Consider the following 16,517-nt stretch of genomic DNA (forward strand, 5'->3'; position numbering starts at 1 on the left):
GTCCGCCTTTACGTAAAGGCCTCGTTGTTTAACTTTTCACTACCATATTTCAAAGACAATTTGTTTCTAATATCTTTAAGCAATCTCTTACCAAATAAACAATCTCAACACTCGCCTGTATTTCTCAAATTGAGTTTTATTTTGACATCAACACGTAACCCTTGCGTCACAGTTTAAAAAAAAAACCGCACCAAATTGTGTCACAAGATTGTCAATCCAAATCCATTACAAAGAAAAACTGGAACCAAGTCAGTCGGAACATTTGTATCATATTTACTGAAAACATTTCAAATTCAGAATTGATTTGAACTTTTTGGACTCTCATGCATACTCTCTTATTTAACATTCAACCACACGAGTTAATTGGCCCACTCAGCATCCATCTTAGCCTGGTCAATCTTCCCAAGGTTTCTTATTTTTCCCAACTTTTTTTTTTTTTTTTTAGTCTTTGCTTTCTATCTTGAAATAAATTGGACTTGGTTATTTTGAAATGTCCTTTTAAATGTATATCATTAATAAGTAATGCAATTGTAAAAAGTGATTTCAAGTTTATATTTTTGTTTTCCCAGCTTATGCCTCACGAGCGACTTCACATCTACCTGAATTGTGTAAACAGCAAACACGTCCAAAATCCCCATCACGTGACCATTTCTCATGAAATGCTTGAGACAAATATGACGAAATAATGCCTACGAACTCGGTGGAAATACGTGTAAACCCAAAAGAATTGATGTGGGTCAGGGCGTAAAGTACAGCTCCTTGGTCAGCATGGACACGATGCACGGGATCTGCTTCTTGGCGTCAAAGCCCGGCGCGGTGGAGATGGACTCAAACTCCAGCGCCACCTTGCGGTTGACACGGGTCAGGACGTGCAGGAGCTCCAGCGAGCGGCCGTGCTCGGTCAACATCTCGCACAGCGATTGGATGAACCACGAGCCCGTCATGGTATTCCTCCACGAGTAGTAGCCTGCGCGCGTGATCGAGAAAGAAATATGATGACATTACAACTTTACAAAAATGATACGTTTCAGAGAAAAAGAGACCTGGCGCGGCGGAGTAGGCGTAGAGGAAGTCTGCCTCGACGGGGATCCTGGCGGTGCCGTCGTCGGCGCTGTCCGTCTCGATGCCGGCGTCCAGCTCGGTGCCCCTGCATGCCTTCATCACAAAATCCGTTCTGTTTGTTTACAAGACAACTTTTGTTCGACTATTTCTTATCCAAAAAATTCTACCAATATATCCCAAATTGCTCCAAACGTTCTGAAAGAATGATTTTTCTTTCAATCATTACACAGGTACCTGTATGAAGAAGAGTTTGGGCTTGCCCACCAGCGTCTTGCAGCGATCCCCGCGGAAAAGCGAGGTGAGGTATTTGAGCTCGACGGAGCCGTCGGTGCCGAAGAAGACGCCTTCGTCGCCGTGACTCAGCAACACGCACACCAACGATGCGCAGTCGCTGTGATCGTCCTTGGACACTGGGCGCAAAAAAAAAGTTCACAGGTGAATTGAATGAGCTCAGGAGAATTTCAATTTCAACGGAAGACGAGATTTGGAGTGTGGGAGCGGTTGGAGGTGCTCACCTGCAGTTAACACCTGTTTCATTTCTGTCACTGTCTGGTCATTGTAGATTTTGCACTTGTAACCCAACTTGGCAAACACTTTCATGGCGTTGCCCGCGTCCACGTCGGTGCCGTTGCGTGGATTCATGCCTGCGGCAACAAAAAACAACTTTAGCATGAAAAAGGGAAGAAAAAAAAAAACAACAACGCTGACTTCAAATTCCAAAAAGTGAAAGCAGAACTTTGTGGTTACGTGCACTTCCTGCCGGACATCTGACATGACAATTTCCAAAACGAACATCAGCTCAATATGACATTTCTCTTGAGATATCTTTTCTTTTTTCAGACTTTATTTATTTCCCTCCAAAAACTGCTTCTCTATTTTGACTCCGCCCTGCCTTTCCAGGAGCTGTGAACATCACATTGATAGATTCGAACCTGTCCTCCTGTCAAAGTTCTTGTTGTTGATGATGATACATTTTCCAATGGAGGGGAACTCGAGGCTGTATCTGTAGCTGTGTGCCTGAGCCTTGCGGGCATCCACATCCACGGAACTCTCGGATCTGGTACCAGAACAACAAACATACAACTTTATCCATAAAGTAATCTTACAAAAAAAACAAAAAAAAACTCCACGATGTCGGCAACGGTTGTTTTCTTTTGTCAGCGGCGACCATGAGCGGTTGCTAGGTGGCTAATAAATGATTTCAACTCACGCTTGTCCATCGCCTCTTCTCGCGTCCGTGCAGTCATTTCCCACGGGTCCGTTTGCCGACATATTGACACGTTTAATATTGAAACGTGATGAATTTGCAAAAAATAAAAAGGAGGAAGACTGGGAGGGAGCTGCGAGCAAGCGACGCCGGGCGAGTAAACAAAAGGACAGTGACGTCACGCCACTTGGGTGCGCTCGTTTTGAAGGACGCGCTTGCCGTGCGAGCGGTGAAACTCTAGCCGGAGAAAAGCGCTAAAATTGATGGAAATAATTATAAACAAATACAAATGTGGAAAAATATCCATCCATGCATCATCTGCTGATCCAGAATCCAAAAACGTTTCTTTTATTTTTTCTCATCCAAAAAATCTTTAGACCTATTTTTCTTATCACAATTTTATTCTTGTAAAATGTCATTTTTCACCCATTCTATTTTCTAACAAAATGTTGCATGAATTAATTTTTGGGTCAAAATGAATGTTCCTACTTGACAAAAAAAATGCATATTTTCTTTCAAAACTCATGTCCCAAAAAGCTTAGAAGATTCCAACTTTTTCTTTGAAAATGGCAACACTATACATCTCTTTTTTTTTTTTTTACCCTGTAAAATAACACAACAATAAAGCTCTGAATGGAGTGCAGATCACCAATATCTAAACTTCTCTTTACATACACTCATGTACATTTTTGGTGCAGAAGTAACAGACAAAACCAGTGACACCTTGAGATACGAGTGGCAGGTGAGTCAACTCCACTCAAACAAAGCAGCCCTTGAGCAAAGAACCAAAGTTCTTTGACGCCACGCCCACTTGAAGTCTACACTAAACATAAAACAAGAGAATAACTTGAAATGAACCGCCTCAGTAACGTCCCACGACACTAATGCTAATGGAAAATGTCATGCTAACTGTTAGCATCAAAACAACACATGTAGACAGATAATATACGTACTTATTTTTATCCTTCATGAGAAAAGATTCATATTACAGCATCTTACAATTGTAGTATTGTGTCTAGATGGCTGTATGTGAGTTACGAGTGTTGATGTGGAACATATCGAACTCGTATGTCAAGGCACCACAGTTTGCGGGGGGGGGGGGAAGAGAAAGATATACTACAGCATGTAAAAATGTCACTCAATATTTGATGACAGAAAGTAAGCACACTTTAAAAGTGCGAAACAAAAAGAAAAAAAAAACAAGGAATGACCTCATCCACTGCAGTCCTTCAGTCTGTAGGGATTGAAATATTGTACAAAGTGCAGAAGAAAAATTATGTTTGCAGCCTTAAATATTTTATCTATGTTTAAATTGAAAATGAGACTCCTAATAATGTCAATTTGAACAAAATTCTGATTGAATTCTTTCAGTTTTTTTTTTTTTGGGTAACCCTTTCCACCATAGCCTATGGTCAGAAGATGTCGGGGCAAACGTCCCAGCCGCCGCCCCCGTCCTTGGTCTCCCAGTAGCCGCCCTTGTACACGTGCATGGTCTCTCCTGACGTGGGGTCGTCCACCTTCTCGAACCACAGCGATTGGTAGCTGTCGGGATGGACGGCTGAAGAAAGAGCAAGAATTGTGTGTTAGCGTTAGCATTAGCGGGCTTAAGCAAATGATCCTTTTCAATACCTGGTGTGTCATTCTCTTTATGTTTCACAATATCTACAGTTGAATAAGAACGTTAGGAAGCTACTTGCATGTGACAGGAGGAAGAAGAAGAGGAGGAGAAGCAGTGTGAAGGTTAGGAGCGTCCTCCGTGTCAGCTGAACGTCAGCACACACAAACACGGTTTGTCAAATCATCAGCAGTCTGTCACTTGACTATTACACGACTACGCGACGGTGATCTTCTTCGTGAAAATCCCAATGTACGCCACGAGGCTACGTGGTGATACTTGCTTTCGTCCGAAACCTCGCTCGCTTCCGTTCCCATCTCATCCGCTCCGGCTAGAACGCAAATAAGACTAAGGTGAGGAATGACAGCACAGAAAGTGACATCACTATCTTGGAAAGAGGGCAAGATGGTCACCAGGAACGAGCGATTGTCATAATTATCCACTCCGCGGTTAGGCCGCCTAGAAAGACACAAAACTACTAACCGCTGATATTGCACGTTTGAAGAGTTAAATGGTAAAATGATGACAAAAACAGAATCACTTGACATGCTACATACACCACGCACTGAGTACCACTAGGGGGAGCCCTTGTACCACATTTTGGGAATCATAACAACGAGTACTTGCTTTTCAAAGGCGAGTCACTGTTTGAATCCTGCGAGGAAGCTTAGTGTTGGGACACAAACATGCAGAGAGGAAACAAAGAAACACAACACAGACATAAATGTGCAAACTTTTGTTTTAGCCCCGATCAGAAGCGTTGCGCCACCCCGCCGGGCCGGCTTCTTACCTTCGTCGGGCGCGTTGGCCGCCTTGACGACCTCCCGCTCCCTTTCCCGACGAGCCGTCCGCTGCTTCTCCTCCAGCCTCTGCTTCTCGGCGTTGGCCTCGTCCCAGTGACCCTCTTCCATGAGACGCTGGTCGGGCCGCCGCCGGCTGTCGGTGGGCGCCACGTCTTCCTCGGGTTCGTTGAGCGTCAGCGCCAGCGTGGAGAAGAAGTACATGCTCTCTGCTCCCTCTCTGCAAAACATCTCAGGCCGTTTGCAACTATTTGCCCCGGCCGGACGGCGGCGTGACGTACGGCAAGGGGTTCTTCCTCCATATCTCTTTGGCTTTGAGAGTCTGGTAGACGGTCCTCTGCTTGCCCTCGGCGCCGTTTTCGCTCTTGCTGCTCTGCATGATCCTGGAAAATTCCATCTTCTCATCCCACGTGCCCGACAGCACGTAATGCGCTTTCCCGTCTTTGTCCGTCACCACGCCCGTCACCTGCCGGCGCAGAAAGGTGACAAAAGATATCTCCATAGCGTTCTTGGCACAGATCATACACGGAGAACGGACGAGTCACCTTTCTTGGCACATCTCTGGAGAAGTAACTGTAGGGAGTGAACTTCAAGTGGCAGCGATCGCCCGTCTTGTGGTTGACCACATCGATCTCCCCTGACTGGAGGGGGGGGGGAGGAGAAAAAAAAATGTTCAACAACTTCTGATTCCATCCTACAGATCATCATCATCATACCTGATCGATCCATAACTTGCCCACGATAATATTGTGCACCGTGGTGGTCACTTTCTTCCAAGAGTAATGGTTGCCGCTCTTGTCAAACATGCACTGGATAGAGCCTGAGCGAGACAAGAAATCGAGAATAAATTCAAAATCAATAAATCAATGGAAACAAAACGCTGCGTCGTGTTTGCTCGGAAATGCGAAGTGCATGAAAAGGCGGACTCACCTAAGGGGATGATGGACAAATATTTTCCTCGGAACTTGCTGGCTAAGGTGATTTCCTGCCGGAGCGTCCAGCCTTTCTCGGAAAAGGCGTGATGGGCCGCTGCGGGCGGGTGGTGACTCACCTGAGGGCACAAACGATTTGACGGAATCACGTCACCGGCAAATTAGAGCGTTCGAGAGAAATCGTTTCTGCCGTTGGGGGAAATGACTATGAATTAAATATACACATTCCGACTTGAGACTCTCTTGGCAAAACAACATGCAAGTTTTAGAAGTTTCCAAGCAAGTCGGGACCTGCTCGCAAAGAGAGCGGTAGCCGCACTCTGGCAGGCGATCCAGCTCGAAGGTTTCCCCCAGCAGAGGGTTGAAGGGCTTGCCGGTGCGCTGGACGGTGGTGGAGTAGGACGACACGGTGAAGGCGGCCACGTAGCACATCTGCTCCAGCGAGCTGGAACACTTGGCCGCTTTGTCCAGCAGCTCGTAGTACTCCAGATCCTCCGACAGGCGTTGCAGCATGGACAGCGGCTCGTTGAAATTCACCTTGAGGGCGGGGAGACGCCACGTTGGCGTTACCGCGTTGGCGTTACCGCGTCGGCGTTACCCCGTCGGCGCTGGGTTCGGAGGCGGGCTTTCTCACGGGCATTGGGATCTTGGAGAGCTCCTTGCCGATGCAGTTTTTCATGATGCTCCACAGGTTGAGGTAGTAGTTGGGTTTCTCCGGGATGCACGTCCGCCGTCGCTTGACCAGTTCCGGCTTCAGAGGCGGCGGGGACTCCGGGCTGGACGCCAGCGACAGCTCGTCAAACTGAATCAGGAGGAAAAGGAAGATTAGGACAGAGGAGCCGGCCGGGAGTGATGGAATCGCTCTCATTTGGGAGCTTGACGATGAAATACTGCCTGAGCGAGCGAAAATGTCTGTCTTTCTGTCTTCACATTCCGCCGGCTTGCCTTCCTCTCTTCTCGCTAGTCGCAACACCCTACCTCTGCCCCTATCGCCGTGGTAACGAGAGCGTGTCATGCGGATGTTACGTCAAGGTATAGGAAGACCACTTTACCGACAGGTCGTCCGCGCCGGTCTCGTTGCTCAGCCTGCTTGCGTTGCTACCAGACCTCCTGTAGAGCAAAAAAATAAAAAATAAAAAAAACGAACTCATCAAGCAGCGCTGAAGTCTCGGCTGAAGTGACCTGTGGTATTTGGGGTCGGCGGGAACGGTGATGAACTCCATGGCGTCAAAAAACTCATTGTCGTCATCCTCGTCGCTGGCGTCCCCCTTTCCCGACATTCCGCCTGAAACCAAATACGGACGGAGGATCGCACCTCGTGCCGGCTTTTATTTTCGCCGTGAAGAAATTGGAACCTTTGCTTTCTCCGTCCATGTCGTCGTGCGACGGCGGCAGCACGGTGGCTCCCCTGAAAGCTCGCTCCAGGTGGTTGTGCTGCTTGGCCAGCTGCTCCAGCATCTCCTCCAAGCGGATCCTCTGCGCCCTCTCCAGCTGAAAAGACTTCTGCCAGCGCTTGCTGTGGTTCTGAGCCATGGCCAGGAAGTCTCGGCACGCCTACGCAAGCGGGCCGTCAGCCGCGCGCGTCGTGGATTCGCCGGCCGGCCGGCCGGGACTTACGTTGATCATTGCGTTGGAAGTGATTCGGAAGAGCGTGGCCCTCTCGGTGACTTGTCTGATCTTCTCGCCCATATCCGCTGCGGCGTGAATGCCCTCCAGTTCTGACAAAGATCTGTTAGGGGAGGGGGGAAAAAAAAAAAATCGAGTCAATCCTCAGGCCGGCTGAGGATCTCGGATTCCTACCTTTGCAGGGCCGATCCGTGCTTGACGATAAGATCGTTGCAGGTGTTGAGGTCCTCCACTTTGCCGCTGAGCGTGCGCAGGGTCGACTGAATTTCCATGCTGCCCGACTCATCTGCGGACGACCGGCGATGAGGCCGGTCGGGGAGGCGGAACGTGAAACGGGAAATTCGAGCTCACCGGATAGATCCGGCGAGGGAAAGGCTTTTGTTTTGGCCAGCTCCAGGGCGGTAATCCAGCGCTGGCGCTCCACCTCCGAGCTGGCCTTCAGGTGGTACGTCTGCGCGCCCCCGTTGGAGATGACGAAGCTGCACGAGTCTTCCACGACGATGTTGGCCGTGGCCAGGTTGATGGTACCGCGGCATGTGTGGCCCATCTCGGCTTGGCTCCTGCGAAAAAGATCTCGTCGGATTTAAGAGGAAATCGAATAGCGTCGGTGTCATTTCGAGGTGATGGTAAAGGACGTTCGGATTCCTACCGGTAATATGAGAGCAGCCCATTGCTAAGGACGAACCAGCGTCTCTGGTAACCTTTGATAAAGTTGGTCCACTTGAAGAGCCAGCCCTTGTATGAGTCTCCCAGTGTAGGAGTGGGGGGCTTGGACTCTGAAGAAGACATCACACCAGCCTGGAGGGGGAAAATAGTATAGCTTATTGACATCAACAGACCAAAAGTAGTAGGTGAGGTTTATTGACGATACAAAAACATACTTGAAAATAATGGGAGGGACCAAGGAAGGAAGGAAAGCAAGAACGTGGCAGACCAAGACACACAAGAAAATTCAAGACCAGACTTAAAACCCTAACACTGACCCGGATCTCGACATTTGAAATCTTAACTTTAATCGATGAGATTTTATTCAATAAATCATAGGGGGGAAAAAAGTAATAAAGTGACTAATACGCAACATATGACGCCCTGTGATAACTGCTGAGGTACGACACACAAGTAAACATAAGGTCTTCTCGTCATCATTATGACAAGCTTGAGTGAAATGGTTGAACAAATTGACATTCAAAGCAGCATTGATCATATTCCATTTGTTTTAACACTCAAACAAGTGTCAAGTACTTAACTTATAACACACACTTGCGCGTGTGTGCGAGCGAGCTGTCAGCTGAGGGAGGGCAGGCAGACACTTGCCGGTGGCGAGCTAACGTCTTTTCACCGGAAACTTTTTTTTTTGGTTTGACTCCATTTTAATCAAAACACCTTGGCTGGCAACACCATCTAATATTGTAACTATAACGTGGAGCAATAAGCAGTTACCTGAAAAGAGCAGGAAGCCAATTGAAGGCATGAAAATCTCCTTAAACTCTCACCGCCACTCTAAGCTTGCTAGCTAGACCGGAAGTGCTCATCCATTCCGGCCGGACACGTCGGACGAGAATAGGCACCGTTCCAAAATGACACAAATTGGAAACAATTACGTTATATTTTAAATGATGTCATATTTATATGCCAACTTATCATGCAGCAGATATAAATATTTTTTTGGGGGGTATCTATTGTTGACAGGTTTTGCGGTCAAGAAATGGCAACTATCCGACTTTGGTTCCGCCCACAGATGACACTAAAATGATCGACAATTCGATTTTTATTCAAGTTATTCGCAAACGGACGGTGTGTGCCAAGCACTAACTACTAACGAAAAAATAAAAAATGAAATTTTCATAATGCAAATGTCAATGGAATGCCACGAGGACACGTCCAAACTGTCACTTTAGATGATTGAGTACATTTCTGCAGGATATATTTTCTTACTTACCGTAACATCCATTTTCGTGTGCAGTGATGTCATCACGTCGACACTATTGAATACCAAAGTTGCAACTTCTATTGGATTTTGTTGATGAATTGGATTTTAATTCGATTTTGGACATAAATTACGATATCATTCCAGGTATTTTTTGCATGTCAGAAAATTGGCAAAAGTCAAATTTGCTGGCAAATATCTTTTTAAGGAATGTCAACAAGAAAAAAAACTGTCTGCATTCATTTATTGTTGAAAGTGTGCCAGCCCAAGTATTTTGAAACATGGTCTCCAAATCATTTCCAAAATTTCATGTAGGTGACCAAGAAATAAAGAAGGAAAAAAGGCAACCATTGTCTCCATTTTATTGACTAACTAGCACACCTACAACCATTTTCCATCTGTAAAACACAAGTGCGGGACATACGTTATATTTCAACATACTTGGGAAAAGAAAAAAAAAAGCAAGGACTATCTATTTGGTGATGGTGTTGGCGTTCATGGATTTTCCGCTCCCGCTGAGCACGATGTAGGGCGTTTTCTGCGACTTCTGCTTCTCCTGAAGCAGCGCCACCGTGCCCAGCGGCGTGTCGCTGCTGCTCATCTTCTTGAGCAGCGCCTCCTCCTCCAGCTTTTTCATGCGGCGCTCCGTTTTCATCTTGCCCGAGCCCTTGCCGTGGAACCTGTGCGACAGCTGGCGGAAGGCCTCCTTGGGCGTCAGCTTGCGCCCGGACTCGTCCACGTACTCGATCTTGACGTCGGGTTTGTAGCCGTCCTTGTCCTTGAAGTCCTGCGTGAAGCCGCGGTACTCCTCGCGCCGGCTGTACTTGTCGTCGAAGCCCATCTTGTCCTCGATGCAGTAGTTGTCGTTGGGCAGGGCGCCCTTGGTGGCTTTGACGCGGGCCACTTTTTGCATCTCCGTCTCCAGCAGTCCTTTGTTCTTGCACAGGTGCAAGGCGGCGGCCAGGCCCGAGTTGACGATGGGCTCTTCGTCCAGGATGGTGGCGGAGGCCGTGGCGAAGTCGGGGTGCTTCTGCTCCTCGTCCAGGTTGACGCTGCTCCAGCCCACGTTGTCCTCGGCGTCCGAGTTGGAGTCGCCGGCGCCTTCCCTCTCCTCCTCTTGCTCAAAGTCCATCATGTCCTCTTGGTCCTCGCGGTTGCCCGACAGGCCGTAGGTAGGAATGTCCCCCAGGGTCCGGCAGAACTCGGAGGTGGCGTTGAAGACGATGTTGCTGCGCTTCTCGGCGTCGTCGACGCCGCCGTCGTCTTTGGAGAGCCGCTTCACCCGCTCGGCGATTTTCTCGCCCGAGTCCTTGAGGAGCCGCTTCTGCCGCTTCTGCCGCAGTTTCCTCTGCTTCTCCAGCTGCTTCTGCAGCTCCTGCTCGGCCTCGTCCTCCTCAATGACGCTGGGCTCGGGCGGCGTGAAGTCCTCGTCGTCGCTGATGTCCATTTCCGCCGTGCGGATGTCGTCAGACAGATCCTTCACCGCCGTCGTCGTGGCCGCCGCTATCTCGTGCGGCCAGCTGCCGTCGTTCTCCGCGTCCTCTTCGTATTCCCCTTTGCGTCCGCGCCCGCGCGTCCTGGAGCCAAAGTCCGTCTTGCGCGACTCGTCCAGGAGCAAAAGGTCCGCCACTGTCGTCTTCTCCTTCTTCCGGATTTTCTTCACACGCCGCTTGGTCTTTTTGAAGCCCACCATCTCCTGAGGAGAGTAGTACTCGGACGCAATCATGAGCGAGGGCATCTCCAACGACTGCGCCTGGCTGCGGAGCGTCTCCCGCATGGCCTGCAGCTCCCGCTCCCGCTCGCCGTCGGCCACGCCGCCCGTCTGCAAACGGAAGCTTTTCTTTTTCTCCCCTTCAATCTCTTCGTCGTACTTGGACAGCACGGCGCGCGACTTGAACGTCACCATGTCGTCCACGCTCTCGTCCTCCTCGTAAGGCTTGTAGTCGGGCTTCTTCTTCTTGAGCTCCACATTCTTGTCCGCCTTCTCCTTGTCCACCAGCCCGACGTTCTCCAGCACATCCTCCTCTTCCTCCAGCACGCCTTTGTCTTGTAGCGTGAGGATGACCGTCTGGCCCTCGCCGAAGGAGTCCACTTTGTGCTGCACTTTAAGACCCTTCAGATCCCGCGCCGTGTACGCGCTGGTTTTCCGTCTTTGTCCAAACTCCTCCTCCACCAGGCTGCTGACGCCAAACTCCTGGTCCATCTCCTCCAGGAGTTTAGCTCTCTTCTCCGCCATCTCTTTCTCCTTGGCCGCCAGGCGGTTCTTCTCCACCCAAGCGGCCGTGTCCTCCAGCCAGTCATCCTCAGCCAGGGTCTTGACTTTACCAAGCTTCTGGTTCAGCAGGCGCTTCTCCTTCATGGCAGCCAGCTTCTCCTTCATGTCTTTCTGCTTTTGGATGAGCGCAGGGTTGATGGTCTCGGCCACAAGTGGCTCCTCTTTGGTGCCGAGTTCCTTCTTGGTGTCGTTCATCTCTAGAGGTTTCAGGCCCAGCTTGGCTCGGAGCTTGTTGGTCTCCTCAATGCTAAGAGATGCATCTCCACTGGCGGACTGAGCTTGCACCTCACCGTTTCCCTCCTCATAGGCTTTGTCAATTTTCTCCTTCTTGATGCGTGGCTCCCCGCCACTCCTCTCGTTTTTGCTGCGGCTGTCGCGTCCGCTCCTATCTCTGGACGCGGATCGCTTTCGTCTCTCTTTCTCCCGAGCACCATCTCGGTCCGATGCGTCTCTGTCGCGCTCCTTACGGCGGTGTTTCTTGTGTTCGCGACGGCGGTCCTCGGCTTCCCTGTCGCGGCTCTTTTCCTTATGTTTCTTGGACGAGCCCATTGTTATTTCCTCTGTGAGGACAAGTAAGGAACCAAAATTCGTTTAGGGTATCTCGACTATAAACAAGCGATGGCAAAATGACGCTAGCTTCGAGTTGCTAACAGGCTAGCATCGATGATTTGCCCCAATTAAAATATTTTTACTCACTCAGCAAGCGGAGAAAAGGGAATCCCCGCTCCTGTGGTCGACGTTATGCAAAGCAGTATCAAGATAAGTGAGCTAAGGAATCGTTTATGTCCAACTTTGACTTTTCGCCTAAGCTCCGACCACTTGGGCAACGAAATGCGGACGACACTTTCCGTTGAAAAAGTCGTTTCCGGTTGTGTGAAGTTAATTGACTGCCATCTACAGGTCAGGCGGATTATTGCAGCAGGTACGCCTAAAATAAATTTAAAAAAAACTTGTTTCATTCCTCACATTAGGTACATTTCGAGACTACATTTGTTGAGTGCAGTTCAATTGTGTGTGTAATGTAACATTTTGCATGAAATCATTCAATTATTTTTCTTTTCATACATTTATTGAAGTTCAGTGTTTACTTATGTGCAATTCATATCAACTGAAACCTAATTTATATGTTTTTTTTTTTCGTGTACAGATGAGGAAAAGACTTTTTAAATCACCAAATAAATGAATGAAATTAGAATAAAACACAACAGGGAAATTCATCGGTACGGTGTTGCCAGACGTGGGGAAACGTTCAGACGAATATTTCCATCCTTTTAAAACACCATTTCTTTTTTTCTTTTTTTTTTTTTGTTCATGTACCGGTAAATGGGAATCATGTCTGTTTCCCTGCAGCTCTTGAATCGCAAACCCCTGATTTTCAACATGTCAATACAAAACAGGTTGTATTTGTCGGAACTGCAGGGAAATTCGTTGGGATGCCGCGTTTACGTGTAAGTGTAGAAACCCTGTAAACTACGTTGGCATACGACGATTTGCAATGTTCTAGTCACATTTGTTGCCAAACACTCATGAGTCAACATCAGCGCAGATATTTGACTCCTTTAATAAACATTACAAACACATATTTGTTTCATTTTAAATTCCTTAGAGTTGAAATCGATAGAGTTCCCACAGTGCTTGAACGCGCCACCGGCACTTCAATTTTTCACGATTATCTGATTATTTCTTTTTCGGGGGAGGTCATTGAAAGAAATTCTACAAAAGAAATCGACAATTAGTCTCATCATGTCGCTCGGAGACGGTGAGTCTGCGAGGGTACAGAGTGCTCACTTTGACGAATCTCCAAAATTCCAAGGGAAGTTCCCCAGGAAATCCCCCGCTCGGTTATATTATCGTCGACAGCGTGAAGCCGCACCGCCCTGTCAACAGTGCGCCTTCCTCGGCTCGGGAACCTGTCAAATGGTGGATAACTAAAAAAGTAACTCAAGCAACAAAAACAAAAAAAGATGGACCCAGCCGACGCTGACAAGAAACGGAGCTACAGCACGCTCAACACGCTGTACCACGAGAGCCGACAGGAGATGGAGCTCCTGGCAAAGCAGCTGGCGATCAAGGACAACATCATAGCCGAGCTCAAGTTAAGGCTGGCCGGCCACGAAAGACTTTGCATGGCGGTAGGTGACAACCAGACGCTGGTGGTCGGACCGTCCAAGTCACTGCTGGAGAGTTTGTGCAAAGAAATCTACAAGATGAAGCAGAAGAGCTTGGAGACGGATTTGAAAATAGTCAGACAAGAAGAGGTAACATATTTGGTTTTTCTTCATTGATGCTATTGATTTTGGTTTTTACGGGGTTTCCTCAAACTGTGGAGAACTTTGGAGGATCATGATTGTCAAAATAACATTGGCATTGATTGCTAAGCAGGCAATCTTGTCAATTAAAATAAATCAATCAATTTGTGGATTTGGCTAGCAATTTATAATTCAAACTAAAATGTGAACAAAAAAAAAACATCAATTTTGAAGAGTTAAAAATCTGTTCTTTGATTTGAATGCAACTTTTTTCACAATGCAATGCAAAAACAATTTAGCTCTTTCTCTCTCTCTCTCAAAATTATATTAAAATCACCGGCTACATAGTGATCACAACCGTTCTTTCCAGGAGATCCAGAAGCTGAGCGAGCAACTACGTCAGAAAGATGAGGAGCTGGAGAAAATCAAATGTGACGCAAAGAGCTGCGGGGAATCCAACGGGGAGCTCCAAAAGGAGCTGGAGCTGCAGAGGTTGCGCTCCACCACCGAGGCCACCAGGGCCGTATTGTGCACCTCGCTGGCCGAGGAGGCCGTGCAGCTGCGGGGCCAGCTGGGTGCCACCGTCCAGGTGTGCCGCCAGCTGATGGCCAAGCTGGAGAAGAGCAAGTCGGGCCAGGCGCAAGCGGGCGAGGAAGCTGCCACGCAGGTGGGCGCCCCCTATAGTTTGCCGACAGTAATGACAAGAAACAATTGCTCTATAAATGGTCATCCCTTATTTCCATGCAGCCGCCTGAGACCCCAGACAGATGTAGGAACTCCCAAATCCGACAACTCGAGCAGGAGAATCAGCAGCTGAAGCATCGTGTTGCCTACGTAAGAAAAAAAAACTTGTCAAAAAAAAAAAAAAAACATCCGAGAGCCAAACACCGTCCAACTGACGCATGGTCGCAGGTCCAAGGTCTGAACTCGCAGTGGCAGAAGTACGACTCCAGCAGGGAGGACTACATCCGAGGACTGTGCCAGCGTCTCAAGAGCATGACGGGGACGTCGCTAGATCCTTCGTTAGCCTCGGCTAGCGCCGCCTTGCTCCGTCAAGAGATCTGCCGACTCAACGGCTTGCTGGAGGACAAACTGAGCGAGTGCACCAGACTGCGAGGAGAAGCTCAGGAAGCCGGCAGGAAAGACCGAGAACGTATCCAGACACTGGAACAGCAGGTCGGTTCTACCTCACCCTTGGATAGAAGCATTTTATTTCTGCTTTTCAAAAATCATGGTGGCAGAATTCAAATCGGTTCTTATTTATCCACAGAAAACATTCCATGTACTTTTGAGTTTGTTGAACTTGGATTGATTCTTTAGGTCCTCATCTACACGGAGGATTTCAAGTCGGAGCGGGCCGACCGGGAGCGAGCGCAGGGACGGATTCAAGATCTCAAGGAGCAAATTTGTCACTTGAAGCAGCAGCTACACAAACAGGTGATTTTTCCGTCACTGAAACTGGACTTTTCAGGAATATTTTGATTTCAGAATTATTATGAGGTTATTTTTGCACACTTGTCTCGTGTCACGCAACATGCTAACGGCTACTCCACGTCTTTAGCAGGAAGCTAATCGGGAAAGCAGGCAGGCCCCCGTGTGTCACGTGCACATCGGCCATCGAGCGTCATCGTCGTCGCGGCGCCACCATCGGGACGCCGGGGACCGTGCGGGGTCAAAGGTCAACATGCAACGTCAGTCGGCTCCCTCCGATACGGTGCCGTCGGCGCTACGGCGGGATGACGCCCCGTCGGATCTGCAATGCCCGCGCTGCTTGGCCACTTTTAGCGAGGACGACGCTGCCCGGTACCTCAACCACTGCGAGGAGTGCGCCACCTTGTGAGCACAACCGGGAAACCACTACATGGAATACCTCAACCTGGACAAAATGACTTTTATTTTGCACCTTATCAGCAACAATCATTTAAGAAGTCGAAGCTCCACCGCATGGTTAATAATGGGCAAATATTTTTGGATGGGAATCTATAGTTCACTGTTTTTCGATCTGGAGAAATTGTTTTGGCGCCATATTACGCTTTTTTTTTATGACTATTTTTACATAAAATTCCCAAAATAGTAAAGAGAAAAAAAATGGCAAACCCCATCCAATTGAAAAGTTTTTTTTTGTCAAAAATACCATGACAACTAAAAGGCCAATATCACGCTGGGTGGGCCCGAGACTTCCTTCACGTACTTTGATGCCGACTGCATAAGCTTCCTCTTATTGAATTATAAAAATTTCATTTGGTGCTAGAAATCTATTCATAATTTATTATACTACACAAAAAGCCATAAGATATTCTTACACTGTTAGATGTTTATATCAAATATAGAAATATATTTATTTAATTTGTATGCAAAGAACGCAATTTTGGAAGATATGGTGCTCCCCCTCCCCCATCTGAGGTGATTGTCTATTTTTTATAATAAAATATTTCAAAAAATAAATGATAATCTCCCAAATGTTGATTGTGGACTTTTACACATGCCCCTAATGCAAAATCCCCCCCCCCTCAAAAAAAAACAAAAAAAACACAGAGTGGCCCATTCTAAAAATATCTAGCGACATTATAATTTCCTAGGAACAGTGTAGAAGTGATCATTGGAAAATAGATGAATGAGTAGTCTGACTATACATATCTGAAAATGTAGCTCTCAGTTTCCAAAAGGTCAGCGACCCCATAGTGTGTCACCAAACATTTACATGTGTGCGGTGGGGAAAACCCCTTGCCCTGCCTTCCTGAATGGCTCATGTGACACACAACACACACACACACACACACACACACACACACGACTAGTATATCATTACAAAGATATGGGCGGC

The 16,517-nt window shown here is 47.9% G+C and overlaps 4 protein-coding genes across 8 annotated transcripts; 1 reads left to right on the forward strand and 3 right to left on the reverse strand.

The window, feature by feature from the left end:
* Positions 1 to 256: 256 nt before the first annotated feature.
* casp3a (caspase 3, apoptosis-related cysteine peptidase a) lies at positions 257 to 2,512 on the reverse strand. Of its 2 annotated transcripts, none has more exons than XM_085913247.1 (6): positions 2,273 to 2,512; positions 1,995 to 2,119; positions 1,578 to 1,706; positions 1,297 to 1,472; positions 1,044 to 1,174; positions 257 to 967 (listed from the first exon to the last, which is right to left on the reverse strand). In XM_085913247.1, exons 1-6 carry the CDS (start codon positions 2,332 to 2,334, stop codon positions 829 to 831), a joined length of 762 nt encoding a protein of 253 aa, XP_085769373.1. In that variant the 5' UTR covers positions 2,335 to 2,512; the 3' UTR covers positions 257 to 828. The 2 variants fall into 2 exon arrangements, with proteins under 2 accessions (XP_085769373.1, XP_085769372.1); XM_085913246.1 differs by having other exon boundaries at positions 1,044 to 1,155; positions 2,273 to 2,499.
* Positions 2,513 to 2,607: 95 nt separating this feature from the next.
* On the reverse strand, positions 2,608 to 8,802 carry LOC147057386 (oxysterol-binding protein 1-like). Of its 2 annotated transcripts, XM_085913243.1 has the most exons (19): positions 8,683 to 8,802; positions 7,892 to 8,040; positions 7,594 to 7,802; positions 7,417 to 7,528; positions 7,234 to 7,345; positions 6,972 to 7,170; positions 6,799 to 6,901; positions 6,669 to 6,726; positions 6,251 to 6,418; positions 5,908 to 6,153; positions 5,615 to 5,735; positions 5,401 to 5,504; positions 5,230 to 5,325; positions 4,966 to 5,150; positions 4,675 to 4,904; positions 4,512 to 4,550; positions 4,168 to 4,215; positions 3,967 to 4,032; positions 2,608 to 3,827 (listed from the first exon to the last, which is right to left on the reverse strand). In XM_085913243.1, exons 2-19 carry the CDS (start codon positions 8,029 to 8,031, stop codon positions 3,682 to 3,684), a joined length of 2,382 nt encoding a protein of 793 aa, XP_085769369.1. In that variant the 5' UTR covers positions 8,032 to 8,040; positions 8,683 to 8,802; the 3' UTR covers positions 2,608 to 3,681. The 2 variants fall into 2 exon arrangements, with proteins under 2 accessions (XP_085769369.1, XP_085769371.1); XM_085913245.1 differs by lacking the exons at positions 3,967 to 4,032; positions 4,168 to 4,215; positions 4,512 to 4,550 and having other exon boundaries at positions 2,609 to 3,827.
* A 712-nt stretch (positions 8,803 to 9,514) lies between these two features.
* On the reverse strand, positions 9,515 to 12,330 carry sart1 (spliceosome associated factor 1, recruiter of U4/U6.U5 tri-snRNP). Its single transcript, XM_085912999.1, has 2 exons — positions 12,141 to 12,330; positions 9,515 to 12,004 (listed from the first exon to the last, which is right to left on the reverse strand). The coding sequence occupies exon 2, from the start codon at positions 11,991 to 11,993 to the stop codon at positions 9,642 to 9,644; it is 2,352 nt and encodes a 783-aa protein (XP_085769125.1). The 5' UTR covers positions 11,994 to 12,004; positions 12,141 to 12,330; the 3' UTR covers positions 9,515 to 9,641.
* A 792-nt stretch (positions 12,331 to 13,122) lies between these two features.
* tnip2 (TNFAIP3 interacting protein 2) lies at positions 13,123 to 16,091 on the forward strand. 3 transcript variants are annotated; one of them, XM_085912406.1, is made up of 6 exons: positions 13,123 to 13,702; positions 14,064 to 14,387; positions 14,450 to 14,527; positions 14,606 to 14,869; positions 15,014 to 15,130; positions 15,255 to 16,091. In XM_085912406.1, exons 1-6 carry the CDS (start codon positions 13,409 to 13,411, stop codon positions 15,531 to 15,533), a joined length of 1,356 nt encoding a protein of 451 aa, XP_085768532.1. In that variant the 5' UTR covers positions 13,123 to 13,408; the 3' UTR covers positions 15,534 to 16,091. The 3 variants fall into 3 exon arrangements, with proteins under 3 accessions (XP_085768532.1, XP_085768530.1, XP_085768531.1); XM_085912404.1 differs by having other exon boundaries at positions 14,064 to 14,360; positions 14,441 to 14,527; XM_085912405.1 differs by having other exon boundaries at positions 14,064 to 14,360; positions 14,441 to 14,527; positions 15,258 to 16,091.
* Positions 16,092 to 16,517: the final 426 nt, after the last annotated feature.

This window comes from Syngnathus leptorhynchus, chromosome 5 (assembly GCF_054491065.1).
Source record: "Syngnathus leptorhynchus isolate UIUO chromosome 5, UIUO_Slep, whole genome shotgun sequence".
In the NCBI taxonomy this organism is placed as follows: Eukaryota; Metazoa; Chordata; class Actinopteri; order Syngnathiformes; family Syngnathidae; genus Syngnathus; species Syngnathus leptorhynchus.